Raw genomic sequence first — 17,048 nt, forward strand, 5'->3', positions numbered from 1 at the left:
GGGGAATAAATGTTGCACTTGCAGTTTCTTCAAAAACTTAGTGCCAGCATTCTGCTTTCCAAATTCCCCCTATTTGAAATACAGGCTAACCTGAAGAAGTGTTTCTTAAAATGACACTGTGTTTAGGGGTGCACACTCACAGTATACTCATTCAAACTTGCATCTTCCATAGCAACCTATCAATTTCTTGTGCCTCTAATGGCTTGAGAAGCAATTAAAAAAGACAGCTGAATTAAATCACTCCTCAACTTTAATTCTAGAGTAAGCAGAAGCTTGGGGAACCCCAAATAGGCACTGCTTATAGGACATTTCCATGATCTCACTTCTGAATCAGGAGTCTCTGTACATGTTCACACTCCTAAGAACAGCATGTAACCATGCACAGACTTTTCGGGGAGTGACTTGAGAAAGTGGCACTACTCTGAGAGTTCTAGCTGGGTAGTTTCTTAAGGTCCCCCCCCACCTTTTTATATTCATCTGAAAATACATAATCCAAAAAGTTAACTTATTAGATACACATGGTATCTAATATACATATGGTTACAAAACTTAAGAGAATCTAACATAACACCTATGTGATCCTGTTCATCACATCCTGCTTTAGCCTTTTAAAATGTCACTTTTACATTTTACCAAAGGCAGCCTTTGTTGTTGCAATGTTGATAAACTATTCCTAAGAAATGGATCCATTACTTACCAGGAACAATAAATATTTGCAGTTTGAAGTTGATGAGTCAGGTATGTTGTACAAAGAATAAATGCCGTGTTATCTTGTCCCTCAGATTCCAAATTACATATGATGTCTAGTACTTCCTTGCAATCCACCTTTGCAATCTGTAAGAAAACACTTTCATATGAAAATGTGCAGTCTGAGGTGTTAAAAAAGATATTTACCTTAAGAACATATTTGACCTTTGCATTTTTTTTTCTACTTGCAAATATGTTCATTTTCTTGTAGATGAGTGAACATTCGGGTGAAAAGAAAACAAAAATACTTAAAAAAAAAGTTCTGGAACAAGCTAGTTTTAAACATTTTCATTAATGCCTAGGTCTCCTACCAGTTTGCAAAGAAAAATGTTAAAAAAGAAAGGGTTCAGAAAAGGGTCACAAGAAACTACTCCAATTCTGGGAAACCCTCTTTGCAGCAAGGCTCAGTAGCATTAGCTATTTAGTGTTTCTGAAAGAAAGAAGACAGTTTGCAGCTTGGGATCAACAGGGAGATGATATTTCATACCAAAAGGTTCTAAACTGAAACACTGCAATTTTATATATTTTTGCCAGTTTTAGCGCACAGAATGGATGCTGAGATAGAACTATCAATCACCCCCTCCCCTCCACTCACTGCATGCAAGCCAGGCTTTAAATTAAACAGACCACATGGCACAGAAAGCCATGAGGGAGATATGTTAAGTACAGAGGACAGGCATGCGTGCATTATCCCTGTTTTAGAGAGCTACGGCACGCAGATTAAAACCAACTTTTTGGAGAGGTCTGTTAAATTCTGAAGCTCCTGGGGAAATGCTTACTGCTTGATTTTTGGAGTATTCAGCATTTCTATGGGACTTTTCAATAACCCTCACTGGCTATAAGAAGTGCTGTGCACAAGAACAACCTGCTTTTTCAGCAGGAAGGTAAGGCCATTTGCCCAAGGCTACTCAGTGAATCAGTGACAAAGCAGGAGTAAAATTCAGGATCTCATGAATTATGTCTCTGTGCTTCTGCTTTCAGGTTATGTTGCCTTAACTAACAAAGGTAAGTGAACACCTGCAGTTCTCACAGGCTTTCACTGCAGCTAAGTGCTATGTAATTCTGGAAATCATGCCCCAGATGTCTCAAATTGGGGACAGTGAGGAAACAAGCACAACTGAAATAGATTTCAGTGATCTGCTCAGCACCATACAGAAAGCTCAAGAGAAACTAACAATTTAGATTGAGGCAGTCTTCCTTTCTCTTCCTGGAATCCCTCGCATCATTCCAGGAACCTTCCAACTTCGAGTCAATGAGATCTTAACTTCAGTTTCTCTCGCTCCTTACTCAGCCCCAATCTGTTCTCTGAGTATTATCTATTCATCTATGCACTGAATGCGGCAGAGGGTTGTGAGGGGAGGAAATGAGGTAATAGATGGAAGCAGTATGCAATCACAATATATAAGCACAAAGAAGCCAATATTAAGGCGGGGGGGGGAAGGTTGCAAAGGCAGCTTTAATTATGGCATTTAACTTGAGAATTTGATATGGCAAATCTCAATATTCTCTTGAAATAGTTTTGCCAAATAAAACTTTGTTCAGGCAGGTCTCAGGTACTTGGATAAATGTATGCATTCATTTAGATTATTTCTGTGCAAGTGAAAAGCCTATATCTTTACAACTGGATACATTGTGATCTTTTCATAATATACCCATTTTACCCCTCTACTTCTCCCTCCAGTTACTTCTATTGCATTTATTATGGAATGAGTGTTACTGTAACAGTAATGTCAAAGTTGAACTAACAGATGCATCTAACAAAAATCTAACATTTCCCAGATATTAGTGTGATTTTCCAGAATACTGAATATTTGTCTTGCCATGATTTCAAGTTGTGCTTAATTCCTATACTGTTATGCTATTGTAAACAGTCAGTGATCCAGAATCACCTTAAGCCTAAAATGTTGTGACAAATTTTTACAAGAAAATATGATTTTTATCATTTGATCAGTACATTTACTAACAGATCCTCTCTCTCAGCAGAAAGTGGAAGCAAGTCACTGGAACAGATGTACGGGCACAATTGAGATAAAATATTTTATGGGTTTCTCAAATCTAGAATCCTGAACAGGTTTTTAATGGTAATGACAACAGACCCATATGGATGCCCCTATGGAAATAAGCATCCTTTGACAACAAAAGGGAGCAGGGCTGAGGGAGATGGATACTGGCCTACAAAGGACAAAGCCCTGGATTCTCACCCTTGCCCCTTAGCACAACAGAAACTATTTTACTGCTCTGTCACTTTTATGGAATGAATATTGAAATGCAAGGTGCAGAACAACCACTGGGGACAGCAGTCAGAATCCCAGGCCCTGTCCCTTTGAAGGGCATGTCCAAAGTACCCCATCTACAAGGCTACTAAGCTAAAAAGGAGGAAAAGGACCTTCCTTCTTCTCCACCAGGAAGCAACAACTAGTAGCTTTTCTCTGACCACACCAACACCCACATGTAGGTAATCCTATTCCACCACTCAGTTTACATATCCATAATGGAGCATTCCGAGTATACTCAGCATGTATAGCCATACAGTTGGAAATGGATATAAAAATCTGGATAACCACCAACCTGGTGTGCAAGGTTTTGCATAAGAACAGCATTCCATATGGCTTTGTACTACGCTACTGTAATGAAGAGATGAAGAAAACCTGATTTCAACAGCTATTACTCACAAAATCTGCTGATGTTTTAAGTTTTACTGTTATTTTGCTGCCCAAAACATTAAGAAAAGAAAAAGTGGTTGAAAGTTTTACACAAGTCACATTTCCTGAAGTGTGGGAAGCTTGAAGGACTAAGCCACAACAGGAAGAAGATATGAACAATAAGATAGCTAGGCATTAACTATCACCAGCTAGGAATGTCGAGTGGGAGACTGCAATTTGTTCTATTTTCCTGAGCAAAACGTTCAGAAATTGCATCCCTACACCTCTGCTTCATGGCTGTTCTTTCTAGCATTTCATTTAAAGACAGAAACACAAGAAACAGACGCATGCTTCTTCCAGGTCCCTCCCAGCACAATATTACTACCTACTCTGCTCATTTGTTTAATCATAGGATCCTGAGACTATGGAACTCAATGGTCACTTTGGTTACAATCCCTAGAGCTGGTAAAAGGAAAGGGTCAGGACCCTACTAGTGATTCAGAGCTCCACCTACACTTACAGGTAGAGACCACTGTTCAAATCTTTTAATATGACATTGATTTAATGCCTTAGCCAGAAGTTTTCAAGTTCTGTAGGAAAGCCAAGGGAAAAATATATTTTATCAATATTTCCAAAACTAAACAATGCTGCCATCCATTAAAACAGAATCTTATTAACTTTTCTGCAGTAGCTTGATCTATAGAAGACTCAGAAAGAATAAGAGAGAAACGGTGATGTGTGAGGCAGCTGCAGAAGGAAGGGAAGCGGTCTCTCTTGAGGCACCATAACTCGTGAATGTCTAATGGTTGTACCGAGGAAGCACAGGATGTACACAATGTCACAGATTTGTCTGATGAACCAGCTTATGCAAGACTTATAAGCACAATGGCCGACCCGGCCGGAAGCTACCCAGAGAAAGCCAGCAACATTTCTGCTCTCTCAAAAATAGGGAAGAAATATTTTGTGCCTGGCATTCAATGAAACCAGCACATCTACCATCTGAAATCAATTTTCAGAGACAACAGAAGAAACAGTAACTAGCTTTAATTATTGCCCTCTTTAAGACTGTTTCTATAATGTTTTCTTAGGAGGGTATCTAAGCTGCTGGTTTTTCAGTCTCCAGGGTCTGAATACCCACATGTAATAACAGGTGCTAAATATTTTCTAAGCACCTCACAAGTGCTCCAATCTCTCTTCGCCTGTGGGAATCCCACAGGCTGTGCAGTGTCATCTTTCTATTCTGCTCTGGAAATTTTAAGTAAAGAAACAAGCACAGAGAGATCAAGTGTGCCACTTGCTAAATGGTTAGAATGACATTATGTGGAAATAATGAAAGAACACACAAATCTGTCACAAAACAGTGAATTTTGTTTTAGTGCCCAATCCCAACCATTCATCAGACCAACTAAATGGTTGGAAAAAAGTTCTTTGCAAGCTTTTGGGCATAAACCCCCTCCCCTTCTTCAGGCACTGGGAGACTGCTCCTGTTCCTGAGTTCTTCAAGGTAGAAAAGAAGCTAGAGAGTAAAATAGAAGTCTGTGAAGATGCAAGTGAGTGGAAGTTTGGAAGACAAAGGGTAGAGATAGGAGGGGAGGGAAAAAGTGTAAAGGAATGCAGGTCCTCACACTTTTCCCTCCCCTTCCCCCCAGGCATTGGGACCTGCATTCCTTCACACTTTTTTCTCTCCTCTCCTATTTCTACCCTTTGTCTTCCTAACTTCCACTCATTTGCATCTTCACAGACTTCTGTGCTTCTTTTTTACCTTGGAGAACTCAGAACAGCAGCAGTCTTCCAATGCCTGAGGGAGGGAAGGGTGTTTGCGCCTGAAAGCTTGCAGAGAACTTTTCCCCCCACTATTTAGTTGGTCTAATAAAAGAGATCACCTCTACCCAAAGAACCTTGTCGGCCTATGTCCTTAGACCAACGCGACTACAACCAGCAACCCTGCAATCCCAACCACAGTTCTCTATGGATACTGTTATACCTGCTGATTTGTGATGAAGACTTTCAGCAAGTTATTCTGTAGGCCACTGCCACCACAGTGACCTTGTGTATTATTTACTACACATTATTTGCAACTGGTTCTGAATGCAAAAATTACATTTTCTCACTTTTAAGATGCTCATCACTGAAACATGAGTCTCACCCAAGTAGTTAATATTCACAACCTATGCAATATGAGTGCACTATCTCCATTTTACAAAGTGGGCAGAGGAATATATTATATTCAAAAGTATGCATTAAATTTTGTATGCCTACTTAGATGCCTAGGAGTTTTTCATTATTTTTTTCCATAGTATTCAGCATTATAGAGCTCATTATAAATGGGAGCTCTGCTCTGAGTACATAAACAGTTGATAATTTTTTTTTTTGAGATTTCTCAGTTGGTCTAATAAAAAGGTATCATTTCTGAACCAAGAGTCCTGGAGTTTTGCATCTCTTAACAGTTGGCTCAGCACTTTCACAAACCAGATACATCTCTGGCATACTTGACAGCAACTGCAGAATTCCCCCCGGGAGTGGCTTTGCACTGGGTTTCAGGTTTAGCATTTGCTAGTGGAAGCAGGCAAATGGGGCACGTTTGAAAGAATCCTTCTCTTGGAACGCCAGAGTTAGTTTGCATCACATTCCTAGTGAACCAGGACTAAGAGGGGATGAGACAGCATGTTTTACAGAAGTTTACCAGCAGAACAATGATGAGACTCAGGAATCTTCAGTTGTAAACCAGAGTCTGCAACAGGGTACTCTTATGGACAGTACTTTTTCTATTTCTTACTAGAGTGATTACACTGGAACATAAGGAGAAGAGGAAACTCTTGGACCAGATCCTGTCCAGGCAGTCACAAGCAGTTACATAATTGCCATTTCTCTAAAAAGGCCCACAAGACTATCTAATCTCTCTCCTCTAACACACCACAACCATAAACTATCCTCCAACAGTCTTAAGATCTGTAGTACCAATCACCCTCCTCCCCCAATAAAACACCAGAGCTTTCAAAAGCCAAGATGTACAGGCAGTCCTCAGCTTACAACGTTTTGCATTTACAATGTTTATAAATTGACACCCTGTTTCAACTTTATGACCTCAGTTTCGACTTTACAACGCTTTACAATGCTTGATCCAATGCGACGCCACGTCAGTGAACAAGTTCACTGCATTGCTCAACTCCCTGGAGAACATCTGTCCAAACTTCCTTAGACACTTTCTTTAAGAAAGCAGACAAGACCACAGAAAAACCTGCAGCCAAGACTCCTGAGAAGACTCCAGACAGGACACGACTGCCAGGCAGCTGCAGTTGGTCTGAGCTCAGGGCTAGTGTCAGAGTCACCTGCTCCCCTCTCTGCTCGTCTTATATTTGAGTAAATATGGTAGTATATTATTTTACTCTACTGAGTAAAAAAAAAAAAATAGAAGAAAAAAAAAATCCATAAAAAAATTCCATATAAAACAAAATTATTTTTGATCAAAGAAAAGTTTAGGTCACTAAGAACATCTGATCCCAAAGTTACTCAGCCTTTCCACTTTTCTGGTTGTTACCAGAACAGTAACTTCATTTACTTGAATTAGAAAAGGTTCAGTATCACCAACAAAAAAAGAACACACTGAAGGACAGACTCAGATTTAAACTTAAGACACTGGGAAATTTTAAGTCACAAACTCATCATGCAGACTCTCTGCCCCTAATCAAAACACAAGTTATGAAGTATAACTCATACACGTCTCTAGCAGTAATTAAAAATACGTTCCGACTGTAAGCTGCAGAATCTTTATATCAGTTTTAAAATTCTGCTGCAATTACTATCTTTTCTCTATATACCCAGTTTGTTAAAAAAATGCATCTGATAATCCTTAACATGTGCACTGTTTTATTACTAACCTCCTTAATGGAGTCTTCATTAGGCAGCATAGAGCACACACAAGTGATGTAAGCCTGACGAAAAGATGAGGCATTTGGAATTTCTGGAGAATCTGCACACAATTTTGATAAGACTGTAGCTTGTGGGATGCAGTTTGACTTCATCAAATGTTTTATTCGCATCTGCAGAAAGGAAGGCCCTTCTCGTGTAATCAATTTATTAGCTAGGAAGAGAAAAAAAAAACCCAAACTTTTGAGAACACACAAGTTTCACTAGTTTACAACTGGCACTTTTCTGAAGTTATTCTAGCATATTCATACAATCTTGATATAAAAAGAAATTGGGTGATGCGTGGTCAATATCTGGAAGAGAGCTTCTTGTGAAACTCTAGATGTCAGCAACTCCAGCATATTGTTGGGAATACTGGCAGGGATGCCACTGCTTAGATGCTGTAATGCTTTGAACAGAATATCAGAGGAAAAAACTTAGCAGTTGTGCTATTTCTATCTTCATTTTCTGTATTTTCGTATTTTTAACATGACTAGAAGACCAAGCTCAATAAAATAAAACCAAACAGAATAGATGCGTTAAAAAAAAGTTTAAAAACTACCCAAATATATAAAATACGTTCTTTAGTAAAATGTTACTTTTTGTGATTCTTTACAGGAAAGCAGGGATTCCAAATATATTAGGCACACATTTTAAACCTACTTAATATTAGAGATTAAATGTCTGATCTGTCTTACCCCAAAACATCTGGCAATACTGTTACCAACCCTAAGAGTACAAAGTAATCTTAAGTAACAACACTATTTTCATTAAAAGATTAAACAAAATTTTAAAAATACCAAAACAAACAAACAAACCACAAACACACATCACGCTTCCCCCTTTAACTTTTGGTGACAGAACTATTTTTATTCATGCTAAAGAATAACCTGGTTGAGAACTTCAGACTGGCTTACTTTGGTTTCCCAAATGAAGAATCTGTTCTCGCTGTATTTAAATAACTGGTAAATGAATGAAGTGATGGCGCTATTTTTACCTTCAGAAAAGTAAAGCACTTTTACCCAGAGCTGCATGAACATCTATGGACTGGTCTTTGGACAAGTGCATAATCCATTGGTTTCCCAAACCTTAACTTATTTCTGAATGCCCAAGATTCTGTCCCCCCCCCAAAAATTCCCCATACGTGAAGTAAGTCTCCTAGGACAATAGAAATGTATACTGCACATCTTTGCTCTCAAAGGGAAAGCGTACTCCATTCAACTGCATAGCCTTACACCCAAAAAAAGGTTATGCATTTATGTGGCTTATGTACTTAAATTGGCATGCAGACTACTAGAGCTTGCTACAATACAAGCAATAGTCACTGTGTTATGCATTAAGCAAATTCCGCACTTGTTCACCATGTGAATAAGAGTATGGACAAATATTCCTTTAAAGTGCTTCAACTCTTGCTCTGATATGAAGTGCTTCAGCATTGTACAGACGTGGTTTATGATGCAGCCAAACTTTGCAGCTAGGTAGCTTGAGAGGAGATATTTTAGGATCTCTTTCCATCCGAGTCTCCAGGGGCCCCTAGAGACTGCTGAGTGGAAAGGAGAGTGTCCACTGGCTGTTTGTACCCCCAGCTTGTGACAAGCCTGCACTGCCGCTGAAGGCCTGGTCAGTTCCAGAGGTGCCACGATCACCCTGAGGAGCTAGGAACAGCTGCTTACCACCTCTGTTCCCTGCAATCTCTGACTGAGCAGATCCAGAGGTGATATCATTCTTATTCAGCATGGGGTGGTGAGTCATGGCCTACATGGGTATGCTTTGCATCCTCTTCCAGTTCATGTACCTGGTGGCAAGGCAACACAGGACCATTGGAAAGGTTTCCCCTTGAGATGTACTACCTGTTCTGCACCACCAACTACAGGGTGACTGATGATGACTCCATACAAGACATAATAGAGAACAGCCCCCTCGTGGATAGGACAACCTGCAGACCACGTATGAGAACTTCTGGGACAGGGAGAAGAGAGGCAGCTGGTAGGAGCACACAGTCTAGGGGATATGGGATGATAAGCAATGGCAGCAGAATCTGAGAATGAGCTGTGCCACCTTCATGAAGAACTGTGCAAGGCACCAGCATGATGGCACCCTTCACTGTAAACGGCACCCTTCACTGTAAACAGTGCCTGACTACTGCCATCTGGTCCATGATCAGCAACTCTGGGATGAGTTGGTCTATAGCAAGATCATCCACGCAAGAGGCGTGCCCATCATAGCTCAGAGTATATCAAATACAAGGGCTATTTTATTACGCTGCCAGGTATCATGGACCACCATGGACAACTTACTCATATGAACACCATTTAGCTGGATACAAGGGTATTTAGGAACTGCAGCCTGATGACACAGGGAGAGTTTGCTGGTAAAGTTGCAGGCAGAGGTGAAAGGCATAAACAAATTCCCCTTTACTGCTACTTGGCAAACACAGAATATCTGCTCTCCATGTGGCTTGTGGAGCCTTACACTAGGCACGTGGATTCAAGGAAGGACGTTTTTTAACTAGTGGCTAAGCAGCTACTTCAGGTTCATGAAGTGCACCTTTGGGTACCTTGAGTGCCCCCCCCCCCCCCGCTTCCCCTTCACCCCCCCCACCAAGCACTAGTAGTGTGTCTGGATGCCTCTTACTGCAAGCTGCCTTGGATAGTTATTTCTATCTGCATTCTCCACAACTTCTGCAAAGCCAAGGGGGGAGTCTTTCTGGAGGACTGGGCAGAGAAAGCCTGGCAGCTTGAGAACCATTACGCTGCAGCAGAGGCCAAGCCTTTATGACACAACAACCATTTGGGCTTTCATTTTCATCAGTGACACCCTGGCTATCTGCTTTCTGCAGCGCTGGGCTGTAGAGCAAGAGGACCTAAGCAAATGAAGATTGAAAGGCATGAGGCAGATCCAACGATGGTTTTGTGAGCCTAAAGAACTTTTTATTCAGCAAAAGAAATGGTCAAGAACTTTTGTTTTATTAAGAGAACAACAAAAATGTACTTTACAAACAGGAGGCAGGGAAAATGAAGGGTGCTTTTTCAACTGTTGGTTGGGAAGGGAAGGGGCATGGCAGACAGTTAAACTATATCCTGTCACTACTGAGGCCTCCTCAACAGATGCCTCGGGAGGACTGGGGTGCAGTGGCATGGCAGCATGCCACCACGTTGACTGGACGGGTTAGAGGGATTCAAGTGTCAAGTTGCTGCTCTTTCTACTGATCAGAACTGTCAAAGAGTCTGTGGTGCAGGGGAGTTTCTCCAGACCCCAACACCATAAAGCACAGGCTTTTGAATTTGAGCTAGTGTGGGGATAGGCGCTGGGGGTCCCAGTACTAGAGAAGCAGAGGCATGGAAGGGCTATGGAAAGCCACATCCGCATGTGGTTGGGAATATGACTGGATTAGTTAACCAAGGACCTGATCTCTGGACTGCTGTGAGGACAGAAGGCAGCTCTGGGCATCACAAACTGGAGAACAAAATGCATGGCCAGAGGATGGGAACTGAACCCCATGGAGTAAAGATCTTGTTCTGGGTAAGGATTTGGTGAGAATACAGGGGTAACCCTACAATAGTTGGAGGTTGGGCTGGCTGGAGGGGGAGGACAAAGGGTGTTCCCAAGGTACTGCTGTCAGTAGTTTACAGGGCTACTGCTGGTGAGGACATGAAGGAAGAAGGCTGCTGCTAGAAACCTTATCCCAGAGACTGGCTGTATCACTGAGGCTTGGAGGAGGAAGCTGTCCCCACAATACATCAAAGGAAAACGATGACACTGACAAGACACTGATCCTGACTGAGGAAGGTACCGACCATGAAGTTTTCTGGTAGAGGCTGCTGTAAATTATTCTAACCCTGTTGAGAATACCGCTGACCCATGATTGCAGGGGGAGGTACAGCTCATGCTGCAGAAGGAGGACCTAAGCTTGTCCTGAGGGGCAAAGTTCTCTGAATTGTTCTCCACCTGCCTGCTGAGCATAGGTTTGAGACAGTCTACTGGCTATCTCTCAGCCTGGAGGGTGCCCACCAGCATCTCCAGTCTGCCTTGCCATGCCCATGGACTCTCATTCCTTCTGGCCTGGAACACACCTCCGTGTCTTGCCTGAATCATGCCCCACCTTATCAGGTCAGTGCAACGGTCCTGGTGCAACTCCATTCTGGCCCTCCATTCCTCTGCAGCAGCAGCCGCCCTCCTTTCTGATTTTGTAACCAGATCAATCAGCATCTCTCCTCCAATCACTTTCTCCTCCAATACTATGAAACTCTGCACCGCAGTTTTGGGCTGGGGAATCTCTCCACCTACTACAGTGGGAGCTCCACTTGCAGCAAGTGTTGACCCTGAAATGACAGCAGGGAAACAATGGCCTTTTGTTAAACTGCTGTGACATTAGGAATGATGAACTCCCCAACTCATCTACACACTCCATCTCAGGAGTCTCTCCACTTCTGCTTCCAGCTGCTGAGATACTAAGTTCCCAAGCCCAAGTGCTCCAGGACAGGGAAAAATGACAGCCCTTCCCACCCTCCAAAACCTGGCCTGGGATGCTATTTCTGGGCCCCAATAGCGTTGCAATATACTGGGAGGTCCAGAGGCAGGGCATGAGAAATATGGGCATAGCCAGCTCCCTGGGTCTGGGCCCACACTGTATATTCTCTCCAGTATCTCCTAATTTTGCAAGGTGTTTTCTTCTATAGAGACATCTATCTGTTCTGCACGACCATGACCCAGATGGGCACTGTTTTGGACAGCTCTACAGACTCCCACAGACATGCAAGGGGCCAGCTCTGATGCACTGGAAATTCAGTGCAGAGCAGACTTGATTAATCAAGCACAGAAGTTACTGTGCTCCAGCAGCCTCCCACATCACATGCATCAGTGTCCCTGGCACTGAAAAATGGTAGCAGAGAGCTTTGAACTAAAGATCATTTGATGAACTTTAGTTTAAAGCACCCTGCTGCCATTTTTCAGTCCAGGGGATGCTGATACATGTGACGTTCAGGTGCTTAATTAATGTGGCTCACTTATTAAAGCACCCCCCTGAAGCACGTGTAAAAATGCACTATATGTGCTCCTGAGTTCGTGAAGATGGTTCTGCTCAAGGATCCTGCCTCCTCAAGAGGACAAGCCCATTTTGGTGGCTTTACAGAAAGGAGAAATCTTCCTTTCAACATGACATCCCAGCGGACACTGCATTTCCAGAGGAAGTTGCAGTGCCTGTCCCCTAACAATGAGGAGTAAATAAAGAATACCACTGACTCCTTCCTGGCCTAGGAAGCCCAGTGAAAAGGGTGGGGAGGAGATAGAGAAGGAAAGGGAAAAGAAGCCTGTTCTTCTATCACCTGAGAAAGGGAGGAGGGAGAAGAGGAAGGAGTAATTCACCCCTTTAAAGGCACAAAACCAAGTGCTAAGCTGCCCACTGGTGAATTACCTGATAACCGTCCCTTAAGTCCACAAATACCAATCTGGAAAGGGCAGAACAGTGAAAGTCCACAGGTGGACTACACCACCTTGATCACTTAGTTGTTCCACTCTGAGCATATCTAGTTCCTATTATGGTCAGGAGGTGGTGTTAATTCCCTTGGTGCTAGCTAGATGCAGACACCAGACTCCCAAAGAGAAGGATTGTTGGGCATGAATGCACACCCTCCTAAACTCTCAAGGCCCCAGGGCTAACTCTCCACTCCCCCACCAGCTGTTACTGGAACTCCACCCTTGAATATTACAAAGCAAAATATTCCCCTTTCCCACCTTCCTGCAACCTGGTGCCATATTTTTACGTGCAGGTACATTTAGGGTTCCCCATATCAATATGCAGTGACAATGTAGACTCACACCCCAAAGAAGCCTGAAGATGCTGTGGAGATGGGGGGAGAGGAAGGAAAGCCACTGATGCTGCCATGTGCTGCAGTGGTGCATCTTACCTGACGGCTGGGTGGACATTTATGCTGTCTACGTCTCAAATACTGGAGGAGGACTGGCTTGTTGCAGACAGCCACTGGAGAGGGGAAAATGCTTTGTTGGTAGAGGTGGGAGGATGGTTGGCAGGACTGTGAACAGGCAGTTGGCTGTGAGAATGAGGGGATAATCAGGCATGTTGTTGACTGGCCAGGCTGGCATGAGGATGAGGGACAGTCAGCTGGGAAGGGCCAGGCAGGCTGATATCAGTGGCATCAGAGCAACCACATCTGGACAACCTATTTTGGGATTACCAATCAGAAGGGACTCCCCACAGATATTCTCTCTCTCGTGTCAGAGCCAGGGACTGGAGGGGTCCTCCTGCTCCTGCCTGTCAGTTGCTGCCAGCCAGAATTGGCAATGGCAGCTAGCAGGCACAAGTCATCTCCCACAACCAAACCAGTGTCATGGGCCTTCTTACACTGCACACCTTCAGTACTTTGTTTTGGCACAGTACTAGTGCCAGTCGTAGTTGTGTCCCCAAGACGCTGTTTCAGGAGATATGCTTGTAGACAGCCTAGTTGGTGTGGCTCATCCTCACTGAACACCAAGTGTTTCCATATCACCTGGGGCATGAAATTCAATACCTCTGCCTGCCTGTAGTCCACTACCTTAAGAACACATAAGAGGGTAGTCCTGCTGACATAGTTGCTGACATGCTCCGAAAGGTCCTCGCCACTCTTCAGTTACAGGAGAAGTCATATCTTTTGGGTAGAGGGGTCCAGCAAAACAAAGGCATGACATGCTTTTCCACTTAGCTGTAAATATGTGAGGTCACATGCCAGCCAGGTTCTGTGGCCCTACAGCAGTAGAGCTCAGCATCATAGAAGCAAGTCTTCAGATCAGTAGGGTGGAAGGGCACGCAAAGCACTGTGTAAAGCCAGAGGACTGATCAACTCCCTATTTTACTCTGTTGAAGGGTAAACATGAAGTGTTTCACAGTGAAATGCTTCAAAGTTGTTTTAACCTGGGTCATTTCTGAGGAAGAAAGGCCCGATTTGAAGCATTCTCTAAAAGCACTTGAAGCACTTTAAATGCTACATCTGTCCATACCCTAAAAGTGAAGTACACTGTGTCTACATTTTGTCCAACATGCCAAACACTATTGCATTGTAAACTTATTTTTATCACCCCACTTGCACTGAATTCTGATATACTTCCACATTTACTTGTTCTGTTAAAAAGAGGTTTTCATCAGAAAAGGAACCAGACAAATCTTAGACACCCACCAGAAAGAACTCTCAAATTAATTAAGGATACCTTTCCTCACCCTGGCTACCACTTTGAAATGGCTGTTCCTTGAATTGTTCAATCAGAAACAAATGACAACATCAAAAACCAGAACACTGAGTGCATTACAGGACATAAGAGAATTCAGTTTTGATTACAGTACTGGGTAATTACGACTCCAAGACAAAGCAAGCTCAATGATGTGTTGGAAACAGAAGTAAATACCTCACAGAAGTTTGAAGTGTTATGAACAGTACTGCCTGTGAAGGTGCAGATCTTGTCATTTTTGTGTTTTATAACATCTGGATAGGTATACCTCGACTCCATCCTAATCATCACCTAATGCAATTTGCTCCACCAAAACACTGAAGTCTACTGCCTGAAAGGGGCAGCAGCATTTCTGTTTAGGCAATCCTGAGAGAGCCAACTAAATTTTGTGGCACATTATCCTGCTACTTTCTCTCCACCCCACAGATGCTAACAACCCTCTATCCTTTTAATGGTTTTGATGTTTCACGCTAGTCAGACTAGCTTCACTTCTGCATTATTGTTGTCTGTTAGCCATTCTTGGTAGTCTCTCTTCTATTTCAAAGCTGTGCAGAATGTTTTTAGCTCTAGCTATAGGTCTTAATGTGCCCCAATTACCTGTGGGAGCACATTTCTCACAAGAAAACCACTCTCTCTCCCATCTCTCAGTCCTGATCCTCAAAGGAAACTTTCCAGAGAGGAGCCTATGAACTCCACTTCATCAACCTCCTAGCTACTAAAAAAATCATGGACTAAATATAGACATTGGATTTATGACACGTGATAACTTGCCTGACATCCGACTCCCCAGGTATCTCTCCACTATTCATTCCCCACCCGCAGCCTGAGGAGTCAATGGGTGAGAGACGATCTACATTTTCACTGACTACCTGTCTTGTATGCAGCCCAGCCCAGCCTCTGGCTTCTTTACTTTTCATTCCATCCAGGAAAAGCACACACCAACTGCTGAAACTTCCTTAGCCTGACGAAGGGTTTTTTTTAATCCGAAAGCTTGCTTAATAATGGTTTTCCAACTATTTAAGTTGGTTTAATACAAGATACCAGATTCACCCAAAGAACCTTGTCTGAATAAGAAACATGCATTTAACTATAATGACTACAGGATCAAATGACAGCATCTTCTGATTATTTTGACTGTATTTTGCCTAATTGTTTTTTATAGTGCATATATTAATTTAGGAAATTGATGCACATTCTAATAGTTTTGTTTCTGCTTTGATCTTAAATAGAATAATACAGTGCTAACCCCCAGCATATTAGCAAAACATTGAATTTTCTTTAACTGGAAAAAAACAAGTGTTGTGGTTTATGTGGTGATGTGTTATCCTATCTTCACCCCTCTTTTAAAATCCTAGATTCATGTGGCCTTTTCTGTATATCTTAAAGCAGCAATAGCACATATGCCCAATTACTTCTTTTGTTTCACTTATTTCCAATTTCTGTTTAAAACTGACACATCTATGCCAGATGACCCACTCTAAACTGGGGAAGGAAAGATACCCCATTTTGATAGGACACTTGTCTGGCAGACTATTTTTTATAATGGAGTTTCAAAATATCCAGAAATGTATGGTTAAAACAGGCCAGAGAGAAATGCAGTAGTGCAGATGGATTACTGAATATGGTGCCAAAGAGTCTGTTTCATGATAAATTTGGATTAGCAAATGATTAGCAGTGAAAATGGCATCAAGGGAAGTCTTAACCAATTCTATACTAATAGTAAGTTTAAGCAAACAATCCTTGCCTACAGCCAAAACAATAATTGAGTTAAGTCACACAACATCATGTTATACAGTATCAGAATCTCAATTCTTACCTTCCTCTGTGTCTACTGGCTGCTGAGATAGAATCTTAAGAAGAACTGGATTTTTCCATACTCCTTCCTTAGTGATGTCAACCAATATTTGGAGGTTATTATTCCCAAATTCCAGTAAAGCATCATGTGATTCCTGTAAAAGTAAGAAACACAAGGTTCATTACCACTGTAAGGTAAACTTTAAGACTAATTTGGGAAAGAGACTACTAATTATACAACTAGAAAACAATTTCAACACCTTTCAGCTGCATCATGGTCATCTGTAATGCTTTATTTCTGTATCAATTGACTCATCATGAAGTTTTTTTGTCAAATTTTGGGTATATTCTGGGACAAGCTTACCTAAATTCTACAGCACTGAGAATCTGACAGAAGTTTTTATCAAGTCAGATAGAAAAACAGTAACTACGGTAAACCCTGTGCTATCTGTTTTCATGTTAAAATGAACATGTATATTGTTTCTAGCATGCCACCTTTTTCTCTCATTTCAACACAGATTCGTAGAAGCCTAACTTTGGAAGAAGCCGAGAGGACAGTTGGGACATTTTTTGCTTGACAGAGTGGTGCGGTTTAGGAAAGTGTGTTGGGGTTTGTTTCATAGATTTCATAGACATTAGGGCTGGAAGGGACCTCGGGAGATCATCGAGTCTAGCCCCCTGCCCAAAGGGCAGGAAGTCAGCTGGGGTCATAGGATCCCAGCAAGATAAGCATCCAATTTA

The 17,048-nt window shown here is 42.2% G+C and overlaps 1 protein-coding gene across 4 annotated transcripts in view; it reads right to left on the reverse strand.

Moving 5' to 3' along the window:
• The window catches only part of RLF (rearranged L-myc fusion), a 53,593-nt gene that overhangs the window by 13,238 nt on the left and 23,307 nt on the right, over positions 1 to 17,048 (reverse strand). For 2 of the 4 annotated variants that reach the window (XM_019547721.1, XM_019547722.1), the window contains 3 exons: positions 16,330 to 16,462; positions 7,268 to 7,470; positions 698 to 834 (listed from right to left, as the gene is read on the reverse strand). In XM_019547721.1, the coding sequence (XP_019403266.1) occupies positions 698 to 834; positions 7,268 to 7,470; positions 16,330 to 16,462 (473 nt within the window). Of the gene's footprint in view, positions 1 to 697; positions 835 to 7,267; positions 7,471 to 11,397; positions 11,618 to 16,329; positions 16,463 to 17,048 lie in introns of those variants that run through there. The other 2 variants (XM_019547723.1, XM_019547724.1) reach the window with 2 other exon arrangements.

This window comes from Crocodylus porosus, unplaced genomic scaffold (assembly GCF_001723895.1).
Source record: "Crocodylus porosus isolate Cpor-Errol unplaced genomic scaffold, CroPor_comp1, whole genome shotgun sequence".
Taxonomy (NCBI): Eukaryota; Metazoa; Chordata; order Crocodylia; family Crocodylidae; genus Crocodylus; species Crocodylus porosus.